Genomic DNA, 15,397 nt, shown 5'->3' with positions numbered 1-15,397 from the left:
CAGGCATAAGAAGTTAGCCTCAAGTGGCACTCGTGATGCCAAGCTGCTTCGTGCTAATGACAGCTCATCGCTCCAGCAACTGAATCCGTTTTTTTCCCCCAATTTTTCAGGTGCCTGACGCGCATCCAACGTCACGCCTCGCTGTATAGTCATTTATGTGTTCGAACACCGCACGACACATGATCGCAAGCCCCACTTTGCTATAAATACCGATTCGTCAGCGGAATTCGCAGATAGTTTACCTAAAATGCCCCCAGTCCGATCTGCCGAGCAATCTCATCAAACCACGAGAATGAGGCGCTGCCGACCACCTCCTAACCAGCACAAGTAAATGGGCAGCTAGGCACGCAAGCATTCAAAATGTCATAGCTGCGGGCCCGCCGCACGCACGGACTTCCATAGGCTCGATTCAAGTTATCTCATGTGGCTTAGTGTTTTTTGTCGTTTTGCAGCGGGAAGGCCAGTTTTTGTAATCCTGATACTGACCGCGACGTTAAGAGCTCGCCAGTTGCTTTTTTTAGCACTCGCTTCCCAAAAATATCTTAAGAGCCATCGAAGACAACTGTTCTGTGATGTAACTGAAAATTCCCTCGATTTGGGCCATAAATTTCAGGTTCATTTTTCCTGCAGCGCCTTGAAAAACCCGTCAATTTGGAACACGTGAAACAGATTGTGCCTTAAAATCCCCTGAAAGTTCCCAAAAAATTCCCTTTCCTACAATGGCTACAAGCTTTCCCCTGGTCTGGTGTTCGGCTTCTTTAAGGTGAAATGCTTGGGAAATGGGTCTCTGAACCGACCTTGATAAGTCTAAAATTACCCTTGTGTCATGGCGCTCTTTGGCCATAGATGCCCTTGCGCCATGAAAATCCATAATCATCATCAACTCCCTTTCCGCCGAATTTTACCCCTCAAGTTCCCAGAAAAAGTGAAATTTCTTAGGATCGGAAATCTCCGGACAATTCCAAACAGTTACTGTTCTTGGCGAAAATCCATTCTTTAATTGGCTCTTTCTGGTTATAATGATGTCTGTACGGCAGCAAAACTCGCATTAGTTGCCAAAAATACTATATTTTAAAAATATCCCCGCCCCTGATCGCCACATGAGGGTGGATGGCGGTGAAGCATGGCCTCAGGGATCCGGGTTAAAAAGTTCCTCGGAGTCACCGCAGTTTGCCGGCGAGAATACCCGATGGTGGAGATATCTGCGTTTAATTAATTGGTATATTCTAGATTATAAAAGCTTTGATTTCGGGAAACCGACCTCTGTAATTGGTAATCTTTCGAAACAGGCCACATTCAATTTGTTCTCAGCGTCCCATTAGGGTGCAAAGGTATTTAATGTGCGAAATTAAATGTCAGTGCCGTACTTCGGAGCCAATTAAAGCATATTCAAGGCCGTCTTTTTCTTCCCGATCCCCTGAACTACAGAGATCAGCTCAACATCAGCATCTAAATTAGGGAACCTAGTATGCCCTATTATAGCACAAAGCATCGGCATGGCTGCCTTACTTATAATTTGCAGCACGTTCTGTTTATGGATACATTTTCATGCATTATGTTTCATACACGGCTCCGGACTTTTCGCGCCAAGATAATCTTTGACCTTGCCAGTAATGCGAGCAACGGCACGGGGCAGCCATGTTGCTAGCATCTCAGAAAACACCTCCCTTCTTATTTATCGCCATTATCCATGCTTGTTTTGTGATACAAGCGTCGAGGAAAACGAAGTCGCGATGAGACAACGATGCAGAAACGCACGGTGAAGGTACAAGTATACGTCATATACCGGGTGTGCCACAACCTGCGCGGCCATCGTTTTAGAGGCTGCGCAGAGGCAACATGGCGCTGGTAATCTGTAATCAGAGGCAATCAGAAACAAACACAGGCAGTTTTATGACTTAAGTTGAGTTTTTCAAAAGATGGCAGTCATCTGTTTTCGGAAATTACTGTTGGCTATACACTTATAAAACGGTTACGAGACAAGACAGGTGCGGGAATGGCAACTGCAGCATGCAGAACGGTGGAACCATGATCAAGTCGGGGAAAGCTCTGGTTTGTACAGGCCACTCTCATAAAACGCAGAGGCATCGGAATGAAGAAAGAGCGGCCTAAGTGCACTAGAATGCAAATAGGAATTCAACGAGAGCAAAATTAGCTCCACAAGAGAGATTCATCTGCTAGCCACCGCATTAACTCGCATAGAACAGGGGATATTTAGCTTTCGTGACAGATCTCCGAGATACGCATCATAGGACGGAGCGTCAACTGCTAAGGTAAACCGCGGAATCCTGTCAGGCTTCAGTGAGCTATAGTTGTGATAAAAACCCAAACACAAATTGTGCAACTAATTAGGAACAAGTGACAACACACTATTTCATACATAACACACTATATAATTAACAACGAGTGAGTGCCCTGCATACGCCCCGGCCGCCTATTTGCCAAATACAGCCTGTACAGCCAGCGATGACAGCGCCACCCACCGGCAGGTAGCAGCCACATCATCATCATCAGCCTAACTACACCCACTGCAGTGCAAAGGCCTCTCCCATGTCTCTCCAATTAACCCTGTCCTTTGCCAGCTGCGCCCACCGTATGGCCTCAAACTTCCTAATCTCATCCGCCCACCTAACCTTCTTCCGCCCCTGCTAAGCTTGCGTTCTCTTGGAATCCACTGCGTTACCCTTAAAGACCAGCCACATCAAGCCTGGCTACAATAATACATTCAAAACGGCGGCTTCGAGTCGGCGCTGTGGCGTCGTGGATTAGAGGCGTTTATTGCGCATTGAGGACGGCAGTCCGAGTCCGCCGTCGTTCTTATTATCTGTTTAATTTTGAAATCATAACTATCATTTACTGTCTTCAACCTTTTACGTCGCAAATTGGGATGCTTAGTAACATATAAAGCCGTTTAGGAATTTCCGAAGGACTGGATAATGAATTTTATGTTCTAAACTAAAAATATCTGTTTAGCGTAGACTTTTACGTGCCCGCTTGGGTTTTCTTATTCCTTTTAGGCAAGCCCCTATGACATCTTCATTCACCATGATATATAAATAGGGTTTCAAGCCTTGTCGCTGCACAGTCTGCAGTTGGCGAATACGCGCCCCGGTCGCGTTTCCGCCAGGTGGCAGCCGTGACGACAAGAAAAGTTCGGGGATCTTTACGGGTAACTGTACATCGCTTGCGCTTCCAGCGCTCTCCGTGCTGCGGCGGGCGCGGAGGCAACTCAAGAAGCGCTTGTAAATGAAATCAGCGGCGGGAGAAATGCAAGCCTAGTCCCGCCAGCAGCCAACAATTTCAGCCCCAGTCACGTGCAAGAAGGGAATTAAGCAGATATATGGCTTACAGTATTTGTAGTCGGTTGTGCATGCGCACACACAAATTTTTGTCCAGTGCCGCCAAAGGCGCTAACGTATACAGGGTCCGCTAGAACTCTGCAGTAATAAGCTACCACACCATAGCACACTGTTTACCAGTGTGTGCAAAATATAGGCATTATTTAGACTATCGCCTTCCTGCGAGTTTAGAAAAAAAAGTGCTAGAAAAGCGCTAGTGCGTTGCAAAGACATATAACAACGCACAAATGCTGATTACAGCACAAACAATATGAATTGTTTCTACTGTCTCGTTGCAACAAAGCGAAGAAGTCTGCGGATGTTTTGCACTACAGAGAGAACGTGAAGCTTGCTTTGGGCCGCAAATAGAAAGACAAAAGTAAACGCACTTTTGCGTCGGCAATGAGGTAAAAAACCAGAGCTCCTTTTTTCTTTGCTTTTGTTTTCATACAGACTAATGAACGGAATGAGGGGTCTCATTGCAACAGGAGAAAAACGTGTATTCCCAGACAAGACTGAAGTGGTGCAATTGCAAAGGTCACGCGCATGCTATTACTGTACGTCCCAACCAGGATTTCCAGCCGCGTCCAGACCCTTTATTCTTTACAGGCTCTCATAACATCACTCACCCATTTTGTTCCCGCGACCGCGTGCGAATATCGAGTAGGCCCCTCAACCAAAGATCCCACGTAGGAATCATAAGTCACGACACCTCTACCTCTCCGTAGATGTCGCAGGTATGCGCTGATCGCTTAACCCGAAACCAATATATAGCCAACTGTTCCTGCAGGTGATATAGTTCTTGCCGTCGAATCATATACCGCAAAAAAAAATAAAAGATTGCGCAATTGACAGCATATATGTTTAGGGGCAATAAAGAGTGTCGGTCAGCGCAATGAATGCATTGCTAAAGCACCTCTTAATGAAGTACTGTGACCACTTAATGAGCACGGAGTCACGCTTTCGATCCGGCTTGTGACGGCGTCGCTTCGACCGAGACGATATGAAAAAATGCGCACGCAACGAGATTGTAGAGCACCCTTAAGAAACCAAGGCGCTCCATATTAATCCGGATGCCGTCCAGTGCGTCGTGGCTCACTGCCACAGTGTTTCTTTGGGACTCAGCCGAGTTCTATAAATAGACTCTTTCGTTAAGTGCTCGGTGCAGGTGCAATGACATACAGTGCGAATGTTAGTAAAACCCGTGTGAGCAGAGTATATGCACTTAAAAAAAAAAAAAACGTCCAATCAAAGTTTCGTGCATAGAAACACGGTAGGGCCTTCTGTAGCGTCACTTTTCTTCACCGGCTGCACGATGCAGCGTTTAAAAACTGGACCTTAAAAATGGGATCCAAAACGCGAGAAAGAGCGAAAATTGCCACAGTAATCCTTGAATAAAAAAGATAAGAGAGAAACAATATAGTAGCATCGAAACTAAGGAGTACACTCTTTGATTTCTTTAACCGCCAATGACGAGTGGTCGCGCGGTCGTTCGAACGCAAGCGATTCTCATTGTGCAACGGCTTCTTACATGTCTTAACTTTTAAAACTCCAACTTTTAAAGACAGAGATGGTTGGTGCGTGTTTCACTCGACCCCCGTATTTGACTCCCCGCTTTTCACCTGGAGTCGCAAAGTCCAACAAGCTGAAGCTGCTGTTCTGACAAAAACATTGACAAATCTCCTCCAAAATTAAGCATGAGGCTCCCATCATGGTGCGCGAACAATGAAATAAATTATGCTTATTGTTGGAGAGATTTGCCGTCGTGATCTTTCATACGTCGTCAAACTGCTGAAAAGCTGTTCAGAAATTTAAAAGCAGTATATCAAGTACAGCATAAAAACGAAAACGAATTACAATACAGCTTTGTTATCTCGTCAGCGTAAAATCGAAACGAATCTACACACAAATTCGCCCAAGTAGACATTCACTAACAATTAACTACCTATGCAACAGGAAAAGTCACTGTAAAAAGATATATAGCTTAAAACGATATGATAAGGAACTGATATGATCTGCTATGAAACCTGAGATTGGAACAAATTCTGTACTGCTTAAAGCCAGCGATATCAAAGGTGTCCTAAAGCACTATCAACAAAACTGTAGTCTTTCGCATCCCTTAAGAGCGCTCCATTTAGCCAGAAAGAAAAACAACAAAACTGGTCGCTCCAGGCAGGTTTGAGCGTCACTGTATTTTGCCCATACCGTAGGTGCCAATGATCTTTTTTAACAAAAGCACGTGTGACTGCGCGGAGCGACGCCCGCGAGGTTGCAGGTGTATGATGTATGGAGCCGCTCTGAAGCTAGTTCCACATTCTAGACACGTTCAAGCAGCGCCTCGCTTCCCTCGCGCAAACGCAGTCGCGAGCTTCGAGCGCCCGTACAGCCGAGGAGGACGCGAGGAACGGCGAAAGCAAGCGCGTACACGGTGCATGCTGTGTACAGCAGCGACACGAGGCTCATTCTGGCAAAAAGAAACTAGCGAGCTGAAACATCGGATGAGCAGAAGATACGATCGATACCAAGTAAGTCCTACATGGCAAATGCGCGGCCACAGCGCCCTGCATACTCGCACGACAATTAACTTACACTGTAATGAGAAAGGAGTAAAAAAGGGGGTAAGCTCTCCTCTAGCGCACTCCCTTTTGTAAAAGGGTGTGCGCTAAAGGACAGTCTACTCCCTTTTTACTCCCATGTAGGCGTATTCATGTTAAGATTACATAAACGGTATATGCAGCCGGTCATTGATAAGTATACGTAATGTAATCCATCTCAACGCGCCTCTAATGAATTTAGAATGGGTTCTGCGCGGAAAACGAACAAAAATGACTAAGAAGTTTTGCGTCGAAGTAACGACGCGAAAAATAGAAGCTGTCACAGCTCTTTAATACACAACAGAATCATATATGATATTGACTTAACGTAGGTAATATACCAGGTTATATTTAAAGGCTGACAAAATATCAGCATCTCAGAGAGACCTGCAGGTGGCTTCGCCCCTATGTTGTAATGCAAACGCACTTGCGGGATCGTGACACAACAAAACGACAATTCTGAGTAGCAAGCGAATGTTTTGTGCAGTCGTCATCAGCCTGACTACACCCACTGCAGGGCAAAGGCCTCTCCCACGTCTCTCCAATTAAACCCGTCCTTTGCCATCTGCACCCACCATATGCCTGCAAACTTCCTAATCTCATCTTAATCTTCGTGCAACGCTTTTGTTGCGTTTTTGATTAACATCTTTCGGGTACGACATACTGGAAAATCATTTACATCTGGGAAGAGAGTCCGTTAACACGCGTGGCGGCGGATGTATTCTAACCGTTGGCATCGACCGCATATATGGTTGTTTCTTGAGAAGAGCTAACGCGCTGTGCAGATTACAAGACCCCTAAGCCGACCTATTAAGCAACAAGAAGCTAATTAGCTCGTAATGTAACCGCTTTTCCAATAACTTTCCAGGCTTCATAAGCTTATTTCAAGAAACTTTTATTATCCGGAATACGACGGTGCGACGCGAAACGTAAACACTTATTTGGTGACAACGGGCGCCGCCTTCGACCAACTCTTCTGGTTTATGGGAGTTTAACGTCCCAAAGTGACTCAGGCTATGAGGGTCGACGCCGTAGCGTAGGACTCCGGAGATTTCGACCAGCTGGGGTTCTTTCACGTGCACTGACATCGCACAGTACAAGGGCCTCTAGAGTTTCGCCTCCATCGAAATTCGACCGCCGCGGCCGGGATCGGGCCCGCGTCTTTCGGGTCAGAAGCCGAGCGCCATAACCACTGAGCCACCGCGGCGGCTAGACCAACCCTTCATTAATTTATTCAAGTAGAATGTTAGCTACCGTCCCGGTTACTTAAAGAAAAAAAAACGAAAGCTTCCTGGCAGTTCATGCGATACTCACATTCCTAATATCCAGAAAAATTCCCCCTAACCTGCACAAACACTTTCTTTTAAGCCCTGATGAGCGCCAGGACACGTTTTACGGTCAGTTTCCGGAAATAATTACATGATGGCGCCACATAGGCACTGTGCAGCAAGTTAATGATGAATCTCCGAAAGTTTGTTCTTTTTTCTTTCGGTGTATATATGTGCTTGTGTCTTCTGAACAGTCCTAGAAGTGGTAGACCTGAGAGCCGCGACTGGCATGACAGCGTTAATCCAAGTGTTCTGGACCAGTTGAACTGCGTGATTTTGATACACGGGCTTAATGCAAAGTTTCTCAGCTGGTGGGACCAAACAGCGCTGAGAAACTGGAAACTTCGACCACGAGAGACTTCCGTCAGAAGCGAGCGCTTGAACAAGAAATTTGTGTTAAACTGTTCTGCTGGGCTGCTATAGTTGCACAAATGATGTGCACTAGTTAAGCAACATTTCTTGGCGCCATATTCAGCACACGTTACATTTGCATGGGCACCGTTTCGCACACAGCCCGCGTTAGAAACGCGCAGGCCCCCCGGCTCTCGCTGGACATCGTCGCGACGGCGCACTATCCCCCGAGCCCAGCATGCCACATGTCCTTGTGAATCCTAAACATACCAGTCATTTCTCCAGTCTTTTCAGGCAACGCAATGGGCTGTGAATGTCGCGTCAACTTTGAGGCCTTGCGCAAACGACGCCAGAACAGCGTTTGCTCCACACCGGCTACGCGTGGTTGTGTAATGCGAATTGAGGCAACACGTGAAAGCCACAGGAATTGTTTCGAGCCAAGTAAGGCGTCCGAACTTCTGTCGGAGCCAGTATACGGATCTATCTATGGTCGCAAAAATAGCATTCCAATCCAGCAACCAAACGTGAGACTGGGGTGAGCAACATCGTATACCGATGCAAGTAAGGCACTCACTTCCGCAGAAACATTTCGGTTCGCTTCAACAACGCATTCCTTTTAATAAAACTTGCTAACGTCGAGCTTATCTGCTTTTCGGGCTAATGCAGAGTGTACGTCCCACAAGGCAGCAAAGAAGCACGTGAACAGGAATCAACCGCTCGACTTGGTTTTGTAACCGGACCGCAGTAACACGATACGAGGGCACCTGGGGAAGCAATAAAATCATGTCTCTAACCCCGTAAACCGATAGGCTCAACAACGCTGCACGCTCAAAACCTGGGCGGCGTCCTCCACCGCCGGCATTTCGGAGCCCTCCGGTACGAAGGCAGCACCCCTGCCGGCTGCTCGCCGTCTGTGCACCAACGGAACTCGCACATGGCGCCATCGCGAGGGCAAAAAGGGACCTGTCTACTAACTGCCACCAGAAGGCAGCGGCGAAAGCCGCCACCGCGGACCCCAACGTTCGCTCCCTCACCCCACCTCCCGCCACCCTCTGCCCACAGAATAGCTACTACTACCGCTCTACGCCGGGGCTTCCCCGGGGTTGCGCAAAGCATCTCATCCTCACTCGGGCCGGCACGCAAAACATGCCCTCGGTGGTGAGCTTGTTGAGCGCGTCCCGCAGCCCCAAGCAATGCACTCTGCTCTGCCGAGGGATGCTGCCACTGCGGCCAGCATTTATTCCTAGGAGCCGGGAGCGTCCATTCCGGCGCTGACCTCCGGCAGCTGACTGTCCAGGCTGTTGTGCACAGTTATCGTTGCAATGCAACCGACAAAAGCAGAATGTCCACGACTGAAAAAAAAAAGTGAAAAAGGACGTCATCGTTACTTTCTAGAGGCTGCCCATCACAAGCAGTTCTTGCATTTTTCGAGACTTGCGCAGCGCACGGCTACGTGCACAGAAATGCCTCTGGAGTGTCGAAGGCCTGGGATGGCGTAAAAAACAAAATAAATCTCCGATAAAGAGGGCGAAGCGTCGGGATTACTGCAACGGCGAGAACGACAGTAAGCGTAACTAGCTTAAGAAAGAAGCATAGTATAAAGATAACAAGAACTTGTTTGCGCCCCGCTGAGCCGCGAGTGCTTGCTCGCGCCTCGGCAAGGTCTGAACGGGAGAGTGCGAACAACGCGGCAATGTCGAAGTGTCTGTGATGGCTTCACTCATCGACGCAATCACGCTAGAGGATACTAACCACGGGTCGATTCAAACGCGACGCAGTGACCTTTTTGTTCCTTTTTAACTACATAAGTGCAGCTTTCCAGCGGAAAGTTTGTTTCTGTCACGCAGGCACAGTCGTGCCTGGGGTGAGGTTGTGTACAGGTCTAGAGTGAAAATAAATTGCAAGTGCCGTCGGTAGTCTCCATAGATGAAAAAAGCTTGACTCAGCTCGGTCATACCGGTATTACTGAATCATTATTTTAATCAACAATCGGGGCAGAAGAGCAGGCATAACACGTCATGCTTTGGCCAGACAAGACGCTGTATGTCAAACCGAAAGCATAGACTGCCGTTAGGGAGTTGATGCGTGCAATACACGCGCGGTTGATACTGCAATGTTTGAAGTCCGCCTGATAGTTAAAAAGCCCACACCAACCAGATTAAGCAAATGTAATGCAGGAAAAAAGCCATCAAACAGAAATATGTTAGCTGCACTGGTTATTTTAGCCGCCTGAATCGCAACGTGTAAGGGTAACTGCTTATACCCGGAACTGTGAATACCTGTGCCGCTGCGAATGCTAGTGGATAACTATATAGTAACATAATCTTTAGGTTACACAGAATAAGGTTCCTTTTGCGCACGCTGCTTTCAGAAGACAGTACACATTGAGCTGTCGAGCAAGTTGATGCTGATTGTGAAAGGTTTCACAACATGCGGAACAGCAGATTACAACTTAGCCACAGAAGCACAATCGCGCAGCTTGAATTGTTCAATGAGAGCTTCGTTTTTCATTCAGATAATACACACGGGCTGAAGTGCCGCCGAGTATAAGATTACACGGCCTCTGCCATGCAAGCGCTGCCCCAGCCATAAAAACTCGAGCATTAGCTGCCTTGCCGTGGCTTCGAAGTGCCAGCTCATTTGCAACCGCAACGGCGTTTTGATTCCTCCGAGAATGGAAGGAAGTGGACAGCGTGCTCCTATATATCATTGCCCGAGGGTGCCTTCTACTGCCGACAAGCATATAAAGCGACAGCTCAGGGTAACGAAATAATGGTGGCACTTTCGCTCCGTTAACACAGAGTGCACTTTCATAGATGCATACCTCTCTGCGCATAGCCGCACTCATATTACAGTTGGATTATAATGCAGACGCCGAACGGTGAACATAATTGCAGCACTGATGTTGAATGCGGCACAGCAGCGGCGCAGACACGAAGCCGAAGTAGCCTACGGGATCGCAGACCCTCGCGGCGCGAAACCGAAACGAAACCAAACCGCTGCCGCGGTCACGTATGAAGGATGCCGACAAACACGCACAACAATGATGCATTAATTCACCAGGCTCACGGCGAGAATGGACCACAGTCGCGCGCCGCTACGGTCCGGCGCCCGCCATTCACTGCACGCGCCCGAAAAGACCGGACGGCGAGGGTGCATAAGCGCGCCAAGTGCAGCCGAGGGAGACTCACAGAATGACCATCGAAGCACGCCGGGATCCGGTCGTGGCGGGCAGCGGTCGTCGGTCGCAGGTGAGACAAACACAGTCAGCCGGCGTGCAGGGGACAACGAACGCAGGAGACGGGGGGAGCCCTCCTCTGTGCGCGATGGCTCCGGAGCCCGAGCACCGGAGGAACACACACAGCACTGGCGTCACCCACGGACTCTCAGACAAGACACGGACCGGCGAAACAAGAGGTGGGCGGCGAGAAGAGCGCCGGCTGCTGCAGCGGGCCCTCTCTAGCGGCGGCTGCTGCGGCGGCGCGGCGCGGGCGAGACGGTGATGGAGGGCACGGGCATCGGCTCCGGAGAATGGGCCGCCTGCGACACTTTGTCTCGCGCTCACAATGCGCGCCGCGAACAAGCGCCGACGGGAGCGCAGCGCCGCGGAAGCGCGCTCAACGTGGGGGGCGGGTCCGCGCGCGCCCATTGGCGGCGCCCTGCCGTGACGTCACAAAAGGTTGCTCGCAGGGGCGGGTTTTCGGCGCGCGGCAGTGCACGTGACGCGTTCCGCACAGGCGACATGCGCACGCGCGGGGCGCGCGAGGCCGCGTGCGCGCGCGCGGATCACTTTTTGTTTTTTTTTCGGATTGTTGTCGGTGGACGAGAGATGCGCCAGCCGAAGGAAACAAAACGGCCAGCGTCCTTTCGGCGTCTCCTTGCGGAGAGGACGGTCGAAAGTTGCGCTCTGAGGCAACTTTCCTGCGGAGGTGCCATGTGTCGACGCGCGCTCCGGCGTACCGCGTCCTGACTTGGCGCGTTAGCTGCACTGCGATACAGGGAGCACACGCTATCTACCAGCCCGAAGTTGAAGCAGGTAATGTCTCGAGGAGAAGTGTTTGGTCTTCTACCGGAACTTGAGCATGACCAAGCTAAGTAGTCGCGTTGGCACCTTAAACACTTGCGTAGCGGTCAGAATAGACTCGTTTCGTCCGTAAGTGCCATTTCCACAAGTTAATCGGAGGCGTTTGTGTCCATTAGAGTATATTCACTTATTTTCATTAAGCACCTCGGGTACAGCCCGGATGCGGTATTACATGAACGGTAGGCAGTATCCAGCTCAGATCCTAGTTGAGTGTGCAGCAGATAACGTGCCGTTCAGAAATAAGCGTTTCGCCCTCTTAGCGGAATTCGGGCGCCATGAAAACAGAGCTTAATCTCTTCCATTTCTCAATCAAGGCCACAGGCTAGTGTGAGGTCGGGTTGACTAGGAAGCAGAGATTGGTGCACCCCCATCCTGTCAACTACGCCAGCGCAGCGTTTCATCTCCCGACTCGTGTAAACAGCCAGACTCCCACTTAGGATAGTGAGTGCGGGGAACTGAACCTCTGACCACAACCAATCGGATCGAAACGCGAACGCGTATGTCCTATATTTTTCTACTGGGGGCAATGAGGCGTTCCTCTGCAACTGGTTTTCGAATATATACTTCGCTGGCTGCATTACACACAACGATGGATCACACTGGTCGTATACTATACAGCTGAAAGTAGAAAGGTAACTTATGAAGTTTTGCTCGTGGACTCTGTTCGGATTTCATTTTGGCTCGATGATTCATGAACTTCGTTCATCACCAAGATTCTTTGGCCTCCGGCGAGAGTCGTCCCTGACGGACGCACTTCGGGTGCGAAATCTCATCATGCTTTGTCGAAGACATCACAGCAGCCTCGAGTCGGACAGCCGGGGAAGAGACTACCAATATCGGCTCTGGCAGCTTAACGTTTCTTGTCGATTGTCAACACAACTTCCGTAAAATTGCATCCACAATTACAGGATTGGTGTATGTGGTCCAAGATCTCACCTCAGCTATCTTTACGTGCCTTCATACTGAAGCGACATTTAACGCCTGTCAAAAGCATTTCTCCACAACCTGGGCAGCTTACTGCTACACATACATTTAAAACCGGGGCTCGGCTACATGCTTGTTAAGTGGATGAAGGACTTTCAAGAGAGCACTCAGGTTGTTGAAACTGAAGAAATGAGATAGGGAAAACAAAGCTCAATTGCTAGGTATATCGCAAATCTCGCTGCTGAGACCGTTCCTGTTATTCATTTACATAACGAACATTGCTGCGAAGAGTAGCAGCTGAGACGGGGAGAGAGTGAAAAAAATTCGGCACAGACACCTAAGACTGCTTACGTGTGGGAATGCGAAATACTGCCACTGTGTGCATTGACACCCACTCGCACAAACGCCACACACACGCGCATATGACACCACCCGGAACGCTGTACGACGAACGGTTAATTGCATCCCAGTTTTGGTACGAAAATTGGTTTTTGAGGAAAGTAAATGGCGCAGTAATTGTCTCAGATCTCGATCGACAACTCAACAGCGCCTATAAGGGAAGAGGTAAAGGGTCCGGGAAGGCATACAATTGAAGGCGCTTATGTCGTCGGTTCGACCTCAGCGTTGACGAAGTGGTTGAGCATCCGCCTCGCATGCGGGAGGTGCGGTGTCCGGTCCCCAGTGTTGCCGCGTATCCACCGGTGACACAATGGGCACAAGCTATCACCTGGCCTTGTGCTCGCTTTTCAGGGGTGAAATGCTTGAAAAATGGGTCTTTGAGCCCACCTTGAGGAATCGAAAATACCTTGTGCCATGGCGCTCTTTTGCTATAGATGCCCTTGTGCCATATATAAATCCATAATCATCATCATCGTCGGTCCCCTATCCTCTCTTCCTGTCCCCTCACCTCTTTCATTTCATTTCTCCATTCTGCCTGCTATCCTTTATTTCCGCTGCCCCAGCTCAGGTGCTTCAGTATCGATGGCAGATGCCGGGGCTAGCAAAAATCTTTTCCTTCCTTTTTACTATTATTTTAATAAACAACCACTAACACTCCCACCATCCTCATCGTCGGTTCGAACTTCTTTCGCAAGTTAGCCTCCAGCCTGACTAGCACATGTTAGCTGTATTCAGCGAGAAATCGTACGACACCACCCGGGACGCTGTACAACAAACGGTTGCGTCACAATTTCGGTACGAATGTTTTCGGGAAAAATGGCGCCACATGGAGGTCGGCCAGTGGCCAGTATATACGTACGGGCGAACGACATGTACAGGATGACTGCCTGAAGCGGCGTTGCTCGGCTTGGTGTGTCGGTCAAACGGCCGATTGATGACGTCAAGCTCTTGCCATCGCTGCAATTTGCTGTACCAACTGCAAGTACGCACTAACACACGCCGCCGGCTTTTCTCGTAATGAGACGAGTAATGCTTTTGCATTAGACTTAATTTAGTGGAGCCCCCCTTTAGGTAAGACCGTCGACCTGTGTGTATCTTGTTTCTTTACAAGCTTTACAAGAGAGTTTAATAGTTTTACGACATGAAATGTTGAGTGACCTGATGACGTAATATTTGAAGTATACAGTTGTGATATGCCTCATGTAATCTCTCCTGCTCGGACAGCTTGGCTGCTTGCGAATCCAAAAGGCCCGCTGATGCAGCTTGCGTTTATTACTCGAAAGTACAACTAAACAATGAGGATTCTATCTTCAGATAATTAAAACACGCAATCGGAACCATTTTGCAAAACTTCCCTCTTCAACTTAAGCGCGTTCCATGGAGAGTTGTGTGCGGAAAATCGGCGGAACAAGCTTCTGAGTATTTAATGCGGTAGTGATTATCGATCACAAAGAAATCAAAGTAGTGTGTCCTGGAGGTTGAATTCCTGCGGGAGCTCTGCATAGAAACGGTTCTTGTATGTAGTTGACTGGACGTAATATAGGCCAGTGCGCGCTGTACTCATCAAGAACTTACTTATTTTTTATCCAGAGAAAACCCCAGTAACTTGCGCAGTGAATTTCAATCGCGTCGATGAACATTTTATGTATGTTTCAATGTAACCTATAGGCAAAGCGGAACGGAACAACTGGGCCTCCTCCGCGTCAGCGTCTCCTGTTATGTGTTTCATCATCATTATCAGCAGCAGCCTGACTGCCCCCACTGCAGGACAAAGGCCCCTCCAATATCTCCCCAATTAAACCTGCCCCGCAAATTTTTTAATCCCATCCGCACACTCAACTTTCTTCCTCCCCCTACCATGCCTGCCTTCTGTTGGAATCCAGTCTATTACCCTTACGTACCATCGGTTTTCCCGCCTTCACATTACATGCCATGCCCAAGCCCATTTCTTCTTGGTTTCGACTAGGATGCCATTAAGACGCGTTTGTTCCCTGACCTACTATGCCGTCTTCATGTCTCTTGACGTCCCGCCTATCGTATTCCTTTGGATAGTTTGCCCAGTTGTCCTGAATTTAGCTTGAACCCTTTTCGTTAGCTTCCATATTTCTGCCGCACATGTGAGTTACCGGGGGGGTGTTTAATAGTCAATAAATAACAAGTTCCGCAATTATTATTGCAGCAACTGATGCCCCCGTCACACTGGCAAATTTAATGTCATTAATAGGCTGCTACATGAGAAAATTTATGTCATTAGGTTTGAATGATGTTCGCCATCGAAAGAGTTTGGGGAAGTCATTCGCATTTTGCTTTGAACCGAATATATACTCCGGACACCAGATACGAAGAAGGAATTCGCAACGCGAAAAAATAATGTGCACA

The 15,397-nt window shown here is 48.7% G+C and overlaps 1 protein-coding gene across 12 annotated transcripts in view; it reads right to left on the bottom strand.

Moving 5' to 3' along the window:
• LOC144128648 (uncharacterized) overlaps nucleotides 1-15,397 on the bottom strand; it is a 714,737-nt gene that overhangs the window by 268,578 nt on the left and 430,762 nt on the right. The window contains exon 1 of one of the 12 annotated variants that reach the window (XM_077662209.1): nucleotides 10,803-11,192. The exons of 9 other annotated variants lie outside the window; for them this stretch is intronic. Coding sequence is in view for 2 of the 3 variants with exons in the window: in XM_077662216.1 (XP_077518342.1) it covers nucleotides 10,803-10,813 (11 nt within the window). In the remaining variant the exon portion in view is untranslated. Of the gene's footprint in view, nucleotides 1-10,802; nucleotides 11,193-15,397 lie in introns of those variants that run through there. 2 more of the 12 variants (XM_077662216.1, XM_077662217.1) reach the window with 2 other exon arrangements.

Source organism: Amblyomma americanum, chromosome 4 (genome assembly GCF_052857255.1).
Source record: "Amblyomma americanum isolate KBUSLIRL-KWMA chromosome 4, ASM5285725v1, whole genome shotgun sequence".
NCBI lineage: Eukaryota > Metazoa > Arthropoda > Arachnida > Ixodida > Ixodidae > Amblyomma > Amblyomma americanum.
Note: the sequence above shows the minus strand (reverse complement) of the source record. Positions and strands in the feature narration are given on the sequence as shown.